The following is a 17,601-nucleotide window of genomic DNA, read 5'->3' on the forward strand; positions in this document are numbered from 1 at the left end:
TGTCAGACCCGCGAGGAGTGAAAGCCCCATGCCCCGGCCAGCCCCAGCGCCAGCAACCAGGGTGCCTCTAGACAGTTGGCCTCTCGGGTTTTAAATGGATGGGCATGCGCCAAGTGTTTGCAGATGTGAAGAATGACAGTGGAGGAATGTGGGAGAAGTGGGACAGTGGGAAAAGGAGGAATCTGAGCCTTTATTTAACACCGGGGTACCAATGGAACTTAACATCAGCATCATCTGGGTTCAGTCAAGCCGGAATAAGTCAGCTCACCGCATTTCCCTCCGTTCATGCCTCGTCTGGCCAGAGGCGGAGGCAAGTGACGTCCCTGGGGTCCCTTGGAGCGCCCTTTTCCGCGTCTGCTCCCACGCGGCGCACGGCGGGTGGACTCGACCTCCGGGGCTGCGTGCCGCCCCCCCACCCCGCGCCGCCCAGTGGCGGCGACTGGGCACCGTCACGCATAGCTCGCACCTCACTTGCGCCTGCCCTTCCCGCTCTAACTCCCGCTATATTTAACCCTCTGACCGTTGTGTCTCCTTCGGCGGGCTGGCTTCTCCTGCTTTGCCAGTCTTGCGCCTCCTCTCCCTCCTCTCGCACCTACGCCCCCTTCCCTTGTCCGGCTCTCGCCAGTTCTTCTCCCTCCTCCTACTCCTCCGCCGGCTCACCCAGGCTCACGCGTCCCAGAGCCAAGAGGCTACACGCCCAGCCGGCTACGCGGGGAACTGCCCGGGCTGGGAGACAACTTAAGGGCGGCAGGTTGGGTAGGTACGGGAGGAGTTTCAGCTGCGAGAACCACGATCCCGGAGGTCCGGAGTAGCATGGCCCGGAAAAGCGCCTTCCCTGCCGGCGCGCTCTGGCTCTGGAGCATCCTCCCGTGCCTGCTGGTGCTGCGAGCGGAGGTCGGGCAGCAGCCGGAGAGCCTGTACCTGTGGATCGACGCTCACCAGGCGAGAGTGCTCATAGGTATGGTTTCGCGGGAGCTTCTGCTTGTTCCCAGATGCCTGGGTCTTCACTCCCTCTAGCTCTTCTCTTAAAGGGGAGATACATCCATTTAGAATGTTTTTAAAACTTAATTTCCAAGGAGGATTGTCCCCTTTTTAGTTAGCTGCGTGCTTGCTAAGTCTCTTCGGTCGTGTTGGACTCTTTGCGATTCTATGGACTATCGCTTTTCCATCTAAGAGTTTAAACTCTTCTCTCCATAAATTTCAGCTGTTCTAATGTTCTGATCATGCTGTTGTTGGTTTCTACAATCCAGCGTTTTTCAGTGGACCGAGCATTTGTTAGCATCGGTTTACTCCACAGTTCACTCCGTTTCACTGAGAGCACACGTCTTTGCTATCATTCTTATCATCCCCAGGAATATTAATTGGTACTTGAGGGCAGGTGCTTTGTGAAAAGAAACGACCCATTACTAATTCTTCGGTGTTCTTTTGGCACGCAAGTTCTGATTTGGATTCTTCTCAGTTCAGCTAGTTTGATAGCTTTATTTTGTGTGTGTGTGTGTTTTAAACCAGGACTGGAAGAAGATATCTTGATTGTTTCAGAGGGGAAAATGGCCCCCTTTACACATGATTTCAGAAGAGCACAGCAGAGGATGCCAGCTATTCCTGTCAATATCCAGTCCATGAATTTCACCTGGCAAGCTGCAGGGCAGGTGAGTCCCGTTAACGAGAAGGGCTGGAGAAAACCACCCTTTAATATTTCCAGCACCTGATGGCAGGTAGAAATAAGGCCATATCGTGTGTAGTCGGCTACATTTTTCTTTTTTACAATTTTCCAGAGTGATTTCTCATCTGATCTCCAAAGCAAATAAAGAGTTAACTCCCATTTATTTAAGTATGTCACATAAATTGAAGATTCCCAAAAGAAAAAGCTAGGCAAAGTGCCTCAGATCATTATTTTAATAAGTCTCAGTGTCTTCAGACTGCTGGAAATATAATGACCTCAAATAGCAGCATTACTTTTTTCTGTGCTCATTGACAGTAAAATTTAACATAATACTCAAAAGACTCTTTTCCCCATAGTATTGATATATAGCAACCACCTGTGACATTGTTTATACTTTAAAACAATTTTTAAAGTCTATAAGTACTTTTGACATTGTGCCTTTGAAAAAATGGCATATTGAGTGTTATTCACTAATGATAACACTATATTTTTCTGGTACAAGTTCACAGACTCAAAGTGTCATAAAAGAATGTTTGTAAAATATTGGAAGCTCTTGGTTTTTAAATACCTTCACATGGAAAAAGAAAACTACACCGTATTTTTATGAAGAAGCAGTTCTTTTATTTCTTAGCATATTAGCATCTTTTTTTATGTTTCAGTATTACATAAATGACCTGTAATTTGGAAAAGAAAGGGAGGATAAAATGTAAGCTTAGTTTCTTTTCTTCAGTTGGAGAATTTACTCTAGAGGACAAATGGTAAGTTAATAAATTCTTCTGCTTGTTAGTGGGTAAAATGTGTCTACTTATGAAAATCATTGTAATTAAAATCACATTTTAGGTCTTTTTATTCTAAAGCTGCTTAAATGGCTATTTTCATAAAGAATGTGATCCAGAAAACGCTTTATTAAAAAGTAGTTACTTTGAATTGAGACACCACTTCGGTTCTCTCTAATTCCCTGCTGTGGTATAGGCATGATTATTTAAGCTGCCTTTTCCACAGGTCTGTTCTCCCATTTTTCCTTTCAACTCTAGATCCTTCAACACTTCCACTGTCATAAAGGAATAGAGGTTTTGGGTCCACCAGAGTTCCTAACAGGAGGGTCATCTATTCTAATACCCCCATTTTGCAGATAAGCTCACTGAGGCTCCTACTGCCCTCTGGGGAGGGTATTCCTTTCCTCCCCCCCCTACAGTTTCCTCTTCATAGATACTTTATGGACAGCTAATCTTGAATTATTGTGAAACCCAGTAATAAATCAGTGAATGGCCTTTAATTGTCACCTTTTATTTTTCACCTGAATCTATTGTGTTTGATCACTTGTCAGCTGGGATCAGTATTGATTCTGTGATTTTTAAAAAGAACATTTTCTTTACTTCTATAGATTTGTAAGAACCATTAGGGACTTCCCTGATGTCTCAGTGATAAGAAACCTACCTGTCAACGTGGGGTACAAGGGTTTGATCCCTGGGCTGGGGATCCCCTGGAGGAGAAAATGGTAACCCATTCAAGTATTCTTGCCTAGGAAAGCCCATGAACAGAGGAGCCTGGCAGGCTACAGTCTATGGGGGTCAAAAAAAGAGTCGAACACAACTTAGTGACCAAACAACAACAAAGAACCATTAGTTACTTTGACTTGCACCCTTCCCTAGCTGAAAGTGTTCAGTAACTTCAGGCAAAGTAGAAAATGTTAATAGCTCTGGTTAATTGATTTGATTGGTTTATCAGCCTATTTATTTTTCCTATTAGTTTGTCTTCTGAAGAATGGAACTTGAAGCAAAGGCTTAAATTCCATGCTTTCTCCCCTTTGCAAACATTGGCATATTGTTGAGTACAAAATGGATTGCATATCAAACAATCTGAGGAATATTTTTTATAGAGGATTAGAGGGAGTGGTGGAACTGGTATGTAGATGAAGCTTCCAGAGTCTTTTTCTCTCTGGTTTAGGTGTTGATTACTCTTGTGGATTATGCTGGCCGATGTTAGCACCTCAGTTCAGTTTGCTTCAGATAGTTACCATATGTAACTGTGTAAAATCTGTTATGTTGCTCTCTTGGGGGAGTTGGGGATACTGAGAAAGGGGAAAAGATCTACATGATGCCAAACAGCAAGATGTTTTAAAATATTATTTAGATGTGACTAATGCCAATAAAGTTCTGTGATTCCAGCACCATAATATTTGAAATGCATGGAAATTTTGAATATGGAAAAAATATGACTTCAATACCAAAAAAAATACTTTAAGATTTTTGAAAGGCAACTTTGGCTAAATCCAAACCACATCAAAACCTCTACATGGAAAAATAAAGAGTTCCTTCCATTATCTAGTTATTTCATTCAAAATAGCAAACCTCTAGGGATTTCAGCACAAGCAAGACACATAACTGATTAATGAAAATTTAAAAATTAAATATTAAATGTTTTGATAACCCATGGAAAATTAAGAATTTTAGGACTGAAAATTCAGTAGATGTTATCTACTTCCAGTAAAGTATTTGTTCACTAACCCAAGATATTCTTGGGGCCATCTAAAATTACTTTCATGTTCGACTCCAAACAAATGCAAATAAAAATTACAGTGAGATTCATTTCCTCATACTACATTGGTCAAGTTTTTAAAAGTATTTTTAGTTTGTGGAGAATTATCCATACTGATTTGTTTCTGATGCATGTTAGCCTTTCTGCAGGGCGATTTGACTCTGATGGCAAAAGAATTGACATAGATCATTTGACTAGGATATTTTACTCCCGGAGATTCATCCTAAGAAAATAATCATGGCTATGAATAAAAGTTTTTGGTGCCAGCCTATTCATGGTCATGCTATTAATAAAAGAAAAAAAAATGGGCAGAACCTAGAAGTCTGTGATAATGGCAGGAAGCATTAATAAGAATATCTAGACATCTACTCAATGCCATGGAAAGATGTTCATGACATATTATGCAATAACCTATAATAGTATATTCTGTTTAGTTTTATTACAAAATATGTAGACAGTTGTAGAAAAACATGTCTGATAAATGTCTAATCCTCCAAGGTGTTAACATTAGTGATATCTACCTTTATTATGTTTTGGTTTTTCCACAGTGAATGTGTGTTGATTTGTAATTTTAAAAATTGTTTTACATTAAATATGTGTAAAAAGTTATACTTCACAATCTAAAACTGGATAATGTTCTGTATTACAAATAATTTACTTATATTTTTATCCAGTTTCATTTTTGCACTGCAGATCCCTCAACAAAATGGTGAAAGAGTTTGTTTCCATGGCTGATCTTAACCTATGGAGCCCAAAGAATTTGCTTATGTGTATCTGATCCTCACCGACTAGTTTTTTGTGAAATCTTCAAAAGTCTGCTTTGCTAAACTTTCCTGCCTGAAATCAGATTCCTTGACCTCTTCCTCTCTCTTAAATTCATATTATCCATGAAAAATCCTGTCTCTACTTGATTGCCCATCTAAAATATTCATTCATTTTCTGACATGCACCCTCTCAAGGCTTTTAGATGAGAGAATTTCTACTAAAGAGGCTTAAGCTTAAAAGATTTGGGGTAATTAAAGGGAAAATAGTCTTTATTATTGTATATAACTTTTAATAGTTGATATTTTTCAATGAGGCATTCTTTATTCTAATTTTTCCCTAAATTTGAGTCAAGTAGAGGCCAAGAGCAACTACTTTGGTTTTCTACACTACACACTAATTAAACATTTCTAAACCTTTCTAAACCTAAAGGCTTTCAAATAAAACTTTAATGAGAAGTTTTGTTAGACAAATCTGAATTCTAATGCTGAGACACCACTGTTGATTTCCACATGAAGAAATTTGGTGTTAGGCAAAATATTTTATTTCTAGAAATCATATAAATCTTTGTTTATAAAGATTATATAGACTTGATCTTAATCACTTTACTATATTCTATCACCTGCATAAAGATGCTAAGGTACTATGACTCTGGTCCCTAGTTAATAGGGCATCCCTTTTTCTGTTGGCTTCTTTTAGCAGTGGTGATAAATTTATGCTGAGCCATCTATACTAGTTTTCCTATCTTCTCACAATCGAATGCCTGTACTTCATGATGTTTGGCAAGGGTTAGAATGAAATTGGTATCTATGGAAGAGAAATCACCTGGATGAAGACAATGGGCCAATATTAACTTTAAATCCACCACCTGGATTATGAAGCAAGTTCTGCTGATCTGTACCAACAGGTCCAGATCTTAGAGTAAGCTTTTTGTCATGTATTGTTGTTGGTTAGTTGCTGAGTCGTGTCCGACTCTTAAAACCCCATGGGCTATCCATGGGATTTCCCAGGCAAGAACACAGGAGTTGGTTGCCATTTCCTTCTCCAGGGGATCTTCCCAATCCAGGAACTGAACCCGAGGCTCCTGCCGCATCTACTACATTGCAAGCAGGCTCTTTACTACTGAGTCACCAGGGAAGCCCTGTATAGTAGTCATGAATAGAGGGCATGATTCTTGCAACCTCTAGAAGTCACTAATATATACATATATAAATATTCGTTTTTCTCAGTTTTAGGATGTTTAAAAATAGAAGTTTAGAATATTGCTGTGGGTACAGGAAAGGAAGAACATTTTACCTGCTGCCCTGGGGAAGTGGGTGGACATGTGTATGGTGTGGAAAATTTACTTTATTGGATTAAACTGCAGGAACATGCTTCTTTGTTCAATGTGTGATCACTGAAAATAGAAAATATTAGATATGCTGAAGATATAGTGTATAAAGTGAAATATCTTCCAAAATGTAAGGTTAAATATATAAATGTATTCATAACTTTTACTAGCTCTCTACAATTAAAAAAACTTCTTGAATTATGAAAACTGCCAGAAGTAATAACAATAATACAAAGCCAAATATAAGGAAAGCCTGAGAACTTTGCCTAAATTGTTGTGTCTCTGTAAATGATTCCAGTTAGCACCCAAATTTAGCCTTTTTGGGTTGTTTTCAAGTGAAGCGTTGTTGTTTTATTATAGAATGTTGTGCTATTTTATATGGACAGCAAGGTGGTTCAGTTATACGTATATATATATTATTTTTCAGATGGTTCAGTTATACATGTATATATATATTTTGCAGATTCTTTTCTATTATAGATTACAAAATATTGAATATAGTTCCCTGTGCTACACAGTAGGTCCTTGTTTTTTATTTTATATATAATAGTGTGTAACGTGATGTGCGTGCATGCATAATGTGTGTCTTTGTGACCCCATGGACTGTAGCCCGCCAGGCTCCTCTGTCCATGGGATTTTCCAGGCGAGAATTCTGGAGTGGGTTGCCATTTCCTTCTCCAGGAGATCTTCCTGACCCAGGGATCAAATCTGTGTCTCCTTTGTTGGCAAGCAGATTCTTTACCACTGTGCCACCTGGAAAGCCTGCATATGTGTATTTATATCCAAATTCAGCTTTAAAATGAAGAAAGTACCATTGAGGGGAAGAAAAAGTCGGAAACAGACCATTTTCCTGACAACTGACTCACATTTTTGCTAGGTTGTTTTTTTTTTTTTCTTAATAGGATCACTCTACTGACAGGTATCTATAAGATCGATTGGATCATCCCCTAGAGAACTTGTTTTGCAATGTGGTGGTTGATATGATGTAACACTGGGCCCCTTAAATTGGCTGCAATTCCAAGTCTCAAATTTCCCCTTGGACTGGTTGAGTTAAGAAGACCTGTATTAAAACGGTATTTTCCTTCCTTTCTCCCCTTGACAAAAATCAAAGAAAAACAATAGAGAGTGAATTTTCATTCAAATACTTCCTCTCCCTCTTCAAAGCAACTGCCAAATGCCCTTAAACACCTCCTCCCAACTCTGAAGTTATGGTAGTACTTATTGTTATTAGTTAAACCCCTTAATGTGTACCATCCACATTTTTTGCCTGATGGAGTTATGATTGTGTTGGTAGTTACAACCCAAGTGGTTGCATCCCTTTGCGCTCTTGGAGTTTGCTGCCATACCTTTGCAGTGGTTTTATGTCACCAAATGAAGGAAATGCCTTGTTTTTTGACCCCTGTTCCATGGTTTCCAAGTGAGAATGTGGAAATATTTACATATTGTGGGCATGATTTTTTTTTTTTTAAAAAGAAGATACTCATATCAAAAGCACAACTTTAAACCTTTAGTGTTTAGATTCTGCTACACTGTGGTATTTTGCATTGTTGTGGACATGCCACCAGGGATCAAAGAGTAATTCTGCAGAGGGCCCATCTCATTTAGCAAGCAGGCATGTGCCAGCCATCTGTTGTATCCGCTGATAGAAAACAGCAGTAAGTTTCTCAAACTTTTGCCAGGAAAAAAAAAAAAAGACTTTATAGCTTAGAGGAGATGAGTTGCAAGGTACCTTGTAAGCCTCATCTGGTTCTAGAGCAATTTACAGGGCATAAAGGTAAACCCTGTTGTGTCTTCCTCACATGATGGTGTCAAGGCACATAAACAAACCCTTTGCTGTTATCCTCCATGTTTATTCCTGACTTTTGAATGTTTGCACCAATAGAAATCTTTTAAATCTCTGTGGTTGGGTGGAAAGGAATGATGTTCGATAAAGCATTTTGTTTTGGATTAAACTCATTTAACTTAAATGTCCCTGATGAGTAGGATGAGTGTTGAAAGAATTGGGGATTGAGAGTGTTTCAGGAAGGGGGACACCTTCCATAGCCCGAGAGTGGACTTTCCTCTAACACTCTGAAATGAACTGTCCAAGGAGACACGTGCTGTCAAAGCCACAGCTACTGGGAAGGGGCACCCGGGTGGAGAGCAGTAGGATAGGGAACCCAGGAGGACTGCTCTGCCACGTGGCCTGCTGTCTTGGGTTTTATGGTGATGGGATTAGTTTCTGGGTTGTCTCTAGCCAGTCATTCTGACTGAGGGTTCTTTCTCGTGGCACATGCATTGCTCAGCCAGGAGGGATTCCAGCAAGGAGGGTTCTGGGAGGTTGGTAGGACATGTGGCATCTCCTTTTGACCTTTCCCAAATTCTTCCGGTTGGTGGTGGCTTGTTAGTTCCATGTTCCTTACCAGGACGTCCTGTTGTAAGATGATTCACGCAGATAATTACTACGGTGCCAAGTCAGGGTGGAATACAGTTTCAGTTAGTGTTTCCCCTTCATCCTTCAGCCAGATCTTTGGAAGAGGTATTATCAGATCAGGGCTTCTTTTGCTGCAGTTTTTTTAGCCAGCTTTCTCCATTTGCCAGCCTGGGATGAACTTGGTCACATTCCCCCGAACACTTCGTGGATGAGGAGTTGTTCTCCCATGTAGTGCTTCCCTCTGCCTCTGGTACTCAGTCAACAGATACAGACACTCGGTCAGTCACTAGAGCACATGAAGAGGAGTAAACACGTCCCTGTCCTCAGGGAGCTCATAGTCTAGGAAACAAATATCCATCACACCCAGGCAGATGAGGTTAGAAAGTTCAGGACTGGCTTAGAGCGCAAAGAAGGCCACCCCTTTCCCTGTCTGGAGGAGGAAGGGAGCCAAGAGCTGAGCAGGTGACTTCCAAATTAATTCCTGCAGGATAAGTAAGCTTTCATCAGACCTGCAAGACAGGCAAGTGCTTTTCAAGTGAAGAGTTCAGGCTGTTCAAGGGCATGGAGGTCTTAAAGGGGAAGGCATCTTCTAGGTGATCATGGTTGACCTTGTATCTCATCTGAGAGGTCATGGAAATTCGGTCAAGGGGATGGCAAGGTCAAACAATGGACAAGGGTTTTGGGGGAGAAGAAGGTAGAAACAGTTTAAGGAGGTTTCTTTCTTTTCTGCCATGAAGAGAATGGACTCAACATGTTGCAGCTTTGTCCCAGGGACGTATTAAGTAAATCTGGTTTCTCTGTTAAGTAGACAGTGGCTTTCGTTTTTTAAAATTTGAGTATAGTTGATTTACAGCGTTGTGTTAATTTCTACTGTACAGCAAAGTGACTCAGATATACAAATACACAGATACACACACATTGATTTTCATTTTCTTTTCCATTATGGTTTATCACAGGATATTGAAATATAGTTCCCTGTGCTATATAGTAGGACCTTTTTGTTTATCGATTCTATATGTAATAGTTTGCATTTGCTAATCCCAAACTCCTAAAACATCCCTTCCCCAAACCCTCTCCCCCTTGGCAACCACAAGCCTGTTCTCTGTGTCTGCATGTTTCATAGACAAATTCATTTGTGTCATATTTTAGATGACATGACAGTGGCTTTTCTACAACTATAATTTAGCTCTTGTTTTTCTTACTAAACTTTTGAAAGTTTGTGATGATTAGTCGCAGCTCCAGGTTAAATTTTTTTAGGTGATTAGAGCATAGAACTATTAAAGAAAATCACTTTATTTTAAAAAATCACTTTATGTAAGTGCATAGGAAAACAATTTTCTAATGGAATCTAGAACTTTGAACTTACTGTAAAGGATGCTTGAGTAAAGAAAATAATGTTCAAAGAGGAATTGACTTAGCATTCTCAACTCCCATACTACATTTCTAATTATCAAGAAAAACTTTCCAAGTATCAAGAAAAAGTATGATAAAGATAATAGAAATTATACTTGGCAGGTGATCTTGTAGTTGAAATAATGAGAAGTTGAACACTGTAAATGGATGAATGCAAACTATGCCTGCTTCTTCAAGTATTCAATTTTCTTTCAAAACCCTATGAGTTAAAACTCTAGGATCAAGGAACAAATGTCTCTGCCTCTGAGAGAGATATTTTATCTTCTTTTTAGATTTTATGGATGAATCTGATGAAAGACACTTGGAAAATATCAGGCATTTTTGAAACCTATTCACCTGAACAGACCTCCCAGGCAGCAGTGTGTTGTGGGCCAGGGACAAAGAGACACATTTAGGGAGTAAATTCTTAGAGGACAGTGGGATGAAGGACATGAACCCAGTCCCTGCTTAGCTGTTCTTGGCCATAACTCAGATCATGCCGTGGGTACAAAATGTAATTAAGAACCCAGTCCCATAAGGCCAGTTCATGTTGATGTATTGCAGAAACCAACACAATATTGTAAAGCAGTAATCCTTCAATTAAAAATAAATGTTTTTAAAAATAGAAAACCAAAAAAAAAAAAAAAAACAAACAACCAGAACGAAACAACAAAGACAAAAAGACAAAAGAACCCAGTCCCCGCCCTTGAGAAAATTAAACCCAACTGGAGAGGCAGCTATCTAGAAACAGATCATTTTAAGAATTCCTGGTGAGTGGTGTTGTAGAAGTACTGAAGCATTCCCAGTTTAGAATGAGATCACATAGGAGAAAGAACTCTGGCCCTGAGTCTAAACTGGACAAGCACAAATGTGGACGCGGGGATGATTTTCAGGGAAGGGAGACAACATAAAGCAAGGCATAGAGACCAGACATGCATTATCTGGGGAACTAGCACTTTGGTGTGGCTGGAGTGTATGTGGCAGGCAGGCAGTGGAGAGGAAGGCAGGGGCTAGGTCTCCATGACTTCATCCTTCATGTCAAGGCACCTGAAACTTACTTTATAGGTAATGTTGAGTCAGTCTATAAAAAAGTATGAAAGAGTACAATAGAATCTGCCTGCAGTGCAGGAGACACTGGTTCGATTCCTGGGTGGGGAAGATCCCCTGGAGAAGGAAATGACAAGACACTCCTGTATTCTTGCCTGGAGAATCCCATGTACAGAGGAGCCTGGCGGGCTACAGTCCGTGGGGTCGCAAGAGTCAGCTACGACTTAGCGACTAACCCACCAGAGTATGACAGAGGCAGAGTTAGAGTTTAGATCATCCTGTCAGCAGAATGGGGGATGCCTCTGAGCTGGGTTTTTCTATATAGTGTTATGGAAAACCCAAACAAACTTTTTGGTCAAACCACTGTTCATTTTTAATTATTTGACTCTCCCCATAAATGTTCGTGACGGCAAGGACTTTGACCTATTTGCATTACAATTCTAGGTCCTGGAACAGCTCCTGACATACAACAGGCAATCAATAACGAACTGTTGAAGGAATGGATACATTATGGTTCCCATTTGGGAGATAAAACAACTGAGAAGAGTGACAGGGCTGGGATTTAAACCTAGACAGGTGGGACCCAGAGTCCTTGCACTCCAGTGTGTAGCTGTTCAGTCGTGTCTGACTCTCTTCAATCCCATGGACTGTAGCCCACCAGGCTCCTCTCTGTCCGTGGGATTCTCCTCGCAAGAATACTGGAGTGGGTTGCCATTTCCTTCTCCAGGGGTCTTCCCGACCCAGGGATCAAACCAGTGTCTTCCATCTACTGCATTGGCAGATGAGTCCTTTACCCCTGAGTCACCTGGGAAGTCCTGGCCTTACTCTGATTCGTGCTAAATAGGTGTATGAACACACAGCGAGCTCTAGGAACACAGAGGAGGAAGCAGCTAGCTTTGGCTGAGGAAGTAGGCGAAGGCTTCCCTAGAGAAGATCTAACTATCAAAGTGGGACTTGAAGAATGTGCATGAGGGGTTAGATCCTCTGAGATGGGAGCAAGGCACAGGAAGGGAGGTATCACAGGCAGAGGCAAAAAAAGTTGTGGAAATGCATTCTGGGCAAGGCTAATGGTACCTGAGACTGAGGCTAGATGAGTGGAAGGGAAAATACTGGGCATTCTGGAAGAGGGGAGATGAAGAAATGATGCTGGACACTTGGTAAGGGTCAGATGGTGAAACACTAGAACCCATAGAAAGGTCACTTGACCAGTTCTTATATCTATAACAAAAGCTGTTTGGATTACCTCCAAACTCCTTCCAAATTCTGAACTATTAGTATTCTATACTTTAATATTAAAATATCATTAATCATTTAATATTAATGGTAATGTCTTTATATAAACTGCAATGTCTCTGTATTTTTTCAATCAAAGCAGAGAAATTCTTCCTCCAGAATTGTCTCATTGTCAATGTTAAAAAGGTTCATCTCAGAATCTTTTCTTTTTTATCCTATGTTACATATAGTATATTATTATTAAGTAACAGTCAATACTTAATAAATCATACTCTGGACTGGGTGCTTTTCTGAGCACTTTACAGATATTGTCTCATCAGATCCTCACAACAGTCCTAGGGTAGGTACTATTTTTATCTCCACCACGTAGATGAGGAAACCAGGGCATAAGAAAGTCAAATTCCTTGCCCAAGACTGCACAACTAAGAACACTTATGTACACATTTATATACTTACGACAGCTTTGATAATTTTTGGAATATCTCCTCATGCCAAAAAATAGCAATTCAAACAATACTTATCAATGTTTACATGGCCTAGGTTCTGAGAATACAAATTTTGATTGATCTACCTGCCTTCTAGGAATTCATCAGCTGGTGGTCAAGACTGGCATCAGAAAGGCCATTATGTATTGGGGTAATCCAAGTGCTGGGTGCTAAAGAATTTCCACACATAGAGCATTTTAGAAGAAAGTGAGTTTATTAAGGACAAAAAGCAGAGATAAAGGGGTATTATGAGCACAGTGGGTGACCCCCTCACAGGCTAGGGAGAGTCAACAGTTTTCATGGATTAATAACCAATTTTTATAGCCTCAAGACAAAGAAAATTCCTGCTGAAAGGTTAGTGTTAGGTGATTGGTTAGAGTGCTATAAGGTGTTTGCTGGAGTGGGCATCTTTGCCTAATTTGGAGTTGGGAAGCTTATTAGTGATGATGAGGGGCTTTTGGCCATGGTTACAAAGGGGCTCAATTAGATTCAAAAATGTCTTTGGTTCTGGGCTGCACTTCTGTGGCATTGGTATAAGACCTCTCACCTGCTGCCTGGGGGCAGGACTCAACATTCTGGGACTGTCCTGGGGTCCAGTGGCTAAGACTCCACACTCCCAAGGAAGGGGGCTTGAGTTTGAGCCCTGGTCAGGGAACTAGATCCCCATGTGCTGCAACTAACAGTTTTCATCCCACAACTAAAAGATCCCACATGCTGTAGCTAAGACCTGGTGCAGCCAAATAAATAAATATTAAAAAAAAAACAAACAAACAAACCCAAAACGAAAAGGCAATCGTAATCGTTGTGGTAAGTTTTTGGGCTACCACGTTCAGTTGGACAGGGTCTTTCACTGCTTGAGGGAATCTGACCAAAGCGGCAAGTTCAACCTGACTAAGCTGAAATCCAGCCCATGTTTCACTTGTCAAGTCTTACAGCCTGACACAGAGTTGCCTCCGCCCAGAGGGGACACTTCTCCCTAATTTGCACAGAGCCTTCCTATGGGCTAGCTGTTGCCCCCATCAAATGCACTAAGGAAAGTGCTCGGGGGATATAAAATCAGAGGATCTTGCCGTTGATCAGGTAAATTTGCAGTTGCTTATCTTCTGGAGTAAACAGCACAGTGGAGGTAACATCTAAACTGGGTCACCAACTGTTCAGTAGGCAGACAGTGACCAAGGCAGGTGGGGTTAGGATGGGCATTCTAGGTCTATTGAATGACCTGTGGGAAGGCACGCAGGATTGAGAATCATCGGAGCGGCTGGAGAAAGACAGTTTGTTCAGAATTGTTAGGGTTTATGGAACAGAATATCTCAAAAAGTAAGTTTGAGAGGATTATGATGACTACTGAATGCCACTGTTGGCTTGTCTTATAAAAAGTGGCAAGCCATTGAGTTTAAAAGTAGATGATGATGTATCTGTATGGAGGGTAACTTGGTGGCAGATGAAAGGTAGATGAGGTAGCTGGCTGAGGACAGGAGCAAATTAGGAAATTATTTAAGATGCCACAAGAGGTGGCAAGGATGTGAACCAAGGCAGGTAATTGGGAGAAAGAGGGAGGAAGTAGGAAGATACCACTGATAGGTCTCTTTCAGTGTAATTGGCAGAACTTATTGAATGTGGGTATTCTGGAGATGGGGGGATAGAGGGTGACTTACATGGTTGGGAAGATAGCTAGGTCTTAACTGGTAAACTAATTACGGAACAGTTTGAGGCACAATGACAGTCGGGTTCATTTCAAAATTGCTGAAGATGAAATTTCTGCTAAACATCTCAGATGGCAAAGTCTGGTATGCATTTGAAAACTAGAATCTAGAGCTAAGCATGAGGTATAGAATAGAAATACTGATTTTGAACACTTTGGATCCTTCTTGTCTTCTTCTCTTTCTTCCTCCTTTTGACCTCAACTCAATCAATATTTATTGAGGGACTATCTAATGACAAAGCATGTGTTGAATGCTAAAAAAAATAAAATGTAAATTGTATATGATGCTCGCCTTCAAGGAGACTACAATTTAGTACAGGAGCAGATATGAACCAAAATAACAATAATACAGTAACAACCGTGTTTTAAATGCAGAATGAACAAGATGCTATGAAAGTACTGAAGAGGGCGCATTACGTCTGTTGGGAGAGGAGTGAATTATCAGCATAGGGGCCCTGTGTTCTTCAAGGCCTAGCCTATGATCTGTGAGACTAAGATATGTGCATTTGGAACAGCTTCTCTGCTTGACTTCATGACTTTTATGTACCTGAGATAATTTGCCCTAATGTATTCTGCCTTCCACTTGCCATATATTATGTGTGTATATAAATACATATATATTTATATATGTATGTATATACATATTTATATACTTGCCATATATTATGTATGTATATAAATATATATATAATATATATATATATATATTTTTAATGAATATAACAAATGTCACTATACTACTAGGGGATAGAGTAAGTCAGCTCTCCCAAAGGAAACTATCTTTGGGAGCTGAAGACTGGCCTGAATAAACTGCCAGTGTAGGACTTGTCAGGATGCCTTGTTTCCAAGGGCTGTTTCAGTACCGGTCATGGATGTAGCACTGGGAGAATTCACAAGTCAAATAGGACATCTAATTAAGGCAATAACCAGGTGGGTCTCCAACAGACTTATAAAAGTATTCTAGTATTTATTTGGCATTTGAGTACTTAGTGAAGCCATTCCTATCATTTGTAAGTTCAATCAGTATTCTTATTTCCAGTTGGATCTGATTAGGATATTTAAGATTGTATTATATTGCACTTAGAGCAATAGCCAGCAGATGGCAATGTAAAGGTTACTTCTTTGTGGAGTTTTCCACCCCAGCATTTTTAAAGGCTGTAGGGGTGCTCTCTATCTCACAGAGACCTGTTTGTGGGTACTGTGATCTTTATGTCACTCATTTCATTAGACCATTCATATATTCAGCAAGTTGGAAAACAGCTTTCCCAAATTCAGTGTCCCTGTAAACATTAAAACTCATCAGATGTTTGAGAACTCATCCTGAATAACTAAAAATGTGAATGATTTCATAATACACTGATTACCCGTTTCTTCCTTTTAAACAACTGCTCAGTTTCAGACAGGCGTCAAGCTTTGAGTTATCTCTCCATGTTCATCCAGTTTTTTTTTCCTTTGGTTTCTATTTAAAGGTCACAGACTAGCAGAGTTGAAAGAGATCTCAGAGCTCATCTACCCCATGAATCCCAATCTTTCTTTGAAGCATCCATGATCATGGTCACACAACCTCTAGCTGAACATGCTCATGGCAGTGAACTTATTATGGCAGATTTTATTTAGTGATCTTGATCGTGTTAATCATAGACAGTTGCTCTTCTTAATGGTCCCAAATGTGTCTTCCTGTTGTAACTTTAATATTCCAAGACGCCATCAGTCTGTCACTCACATTTGGTGAGTCCTACTTTGCATTTGTACCCTTAAATTTACTGACTTGTCCCCTCCATTGCTGATGTAGGGCCTCTGTTTCATTTCCTCCTACTTCTCTAGCAAAGACCAACTATTTCTGTGAGTTCTTAGAAAGGCCGTACCCACACCGTCCTGGAGGGAACTGTCTTGACCTCTGCTGCTGCAGTGAGGCGCCGAGAGAAGCCGCCTCCTCAGGGCCAGGTTCAGCCTCTCCTTGCTTCCTAAGCTATACAAACTCAAGAGGCCAAGTTGGGCTATATTCTTCACAAGCTTTACAGCCTCAAAGCAGCTTGGTGTTCTGTGCAAAAATAAGTCTGCCCCTGTCCAAAGTTTAGCACTGAACTCTGTCACTTGATACCTAATGCAGCACAGCTTAAGACCCTGACCCCAACTGAAGACATCAATATTGAGTTTCTGCAACCCATGTCATTTAAAGTCTTACTTTACAAGGCAAATAACAAATCGTCTAAGTCAAGACCTATTTCAAATGCCAAATAGAACTTGACTCCAGACTGACTGACTGTCTTTGGGTCCCCAAGTTTGATTATTAAATTAATCTGATTTCTTGGATACCCACAGACTTGAGTTTAGAGAATTATCATTGCATGTCCTATGGTGTCTAGAGTTCGAGGACATTTGCTTGTTAACGGAAGGAGAGTGTATAAATTAGTACAGCTCACGCGCTAGTGATAAAGAATCTGCCTGCCAGTGCAGGAGACATAAGAGATGTGGGTTCAGTCCCTGGGTCAGGAAGATCCCCTGGAGAAGGAAATGGCAACCCACTCCAGTATTCTTGCCTGGAAAATCCCATGGTAGGCTACAGACTGTAGGGTCACAAAAAGTCGGACACAACCGAAGCGACTTAGCACACACATGCTCCTAAATTGAGGTAAGAGATTGTTCTATCATCCCATTAATAGCAGTGATGCCTTTCTTTATTGCACTTAATAGTTTAAAACACATTTTCATTTATATGATCTCATTAGGTTCATTCAGTCCTTCCAATAACTGTGAAAAAAATCATGCATTAATGTAATTGCAGATAACTAAATATGAGAGATAACGACAATTTACAGGGAGTGGCCTTAGCCAAAAGTAAAATAATTCAAGCATAATCTTGAATAGCTATGCACTTTTCTATAATGCACAGATTTGTGTGTTTGTGATTTTATAGGAGGGCTTTAGGATCTGTGCAGCAGAATACTGTTTAAATTATAAGGAAATATTTTCCATGGAAAATATAAGTGGGTTATCATTCCATTCCATAGTAAGCATAGAAATAATTACCTTTCA

The 17,601-nt window shown here is 40.4% G+C and overlaps 1 protein-coding gene across 2 annotated transcripts in view; it reads left to right on the forward strand.

Moving 5' to 3' along the window:
* The first annotated feature begins 492 nt into the window (after window positions 1-492).
* The window catches only part of WIF1 (WNT inhibitory factor 1), an 81,680-nt gene continuing 64,571 nt past the window's right edge, over window positions 493-17,601 (forward strand). The window contains exons 1-2 of one of the 2 annotated variants that reach the window (XM_043888017.1): window positions 493-958; window positions 1,510-1,649. In XM_043888017.1, coding sequence (XP_043743952.1) covers window positions 814-958; window positions 1,510-1,649 — 285 coding nt within the window. In that variant the 5' untranslated portion in view covers window positions 493-813. The remainder of the gene's footprint in view (window positions 959-1,509; window positions 1,650-17,601) is intronic. The other variant, XM_043888007.1, reaches the window with a different exon arrangement.

This window comes from Cervus elaphus, chromosome 3, assembly GCF_910594005.1.
Source record: "Cervus elaphus chromosome 3, mCerEla1.1, whole genome shotgun sequence".
Taxonomy (NCBI): Eukaryota; Metazoa; Chordata; class Mammalia; order Artiodactyla; family Cervidae; genus Cervus; species Cervus elaphus.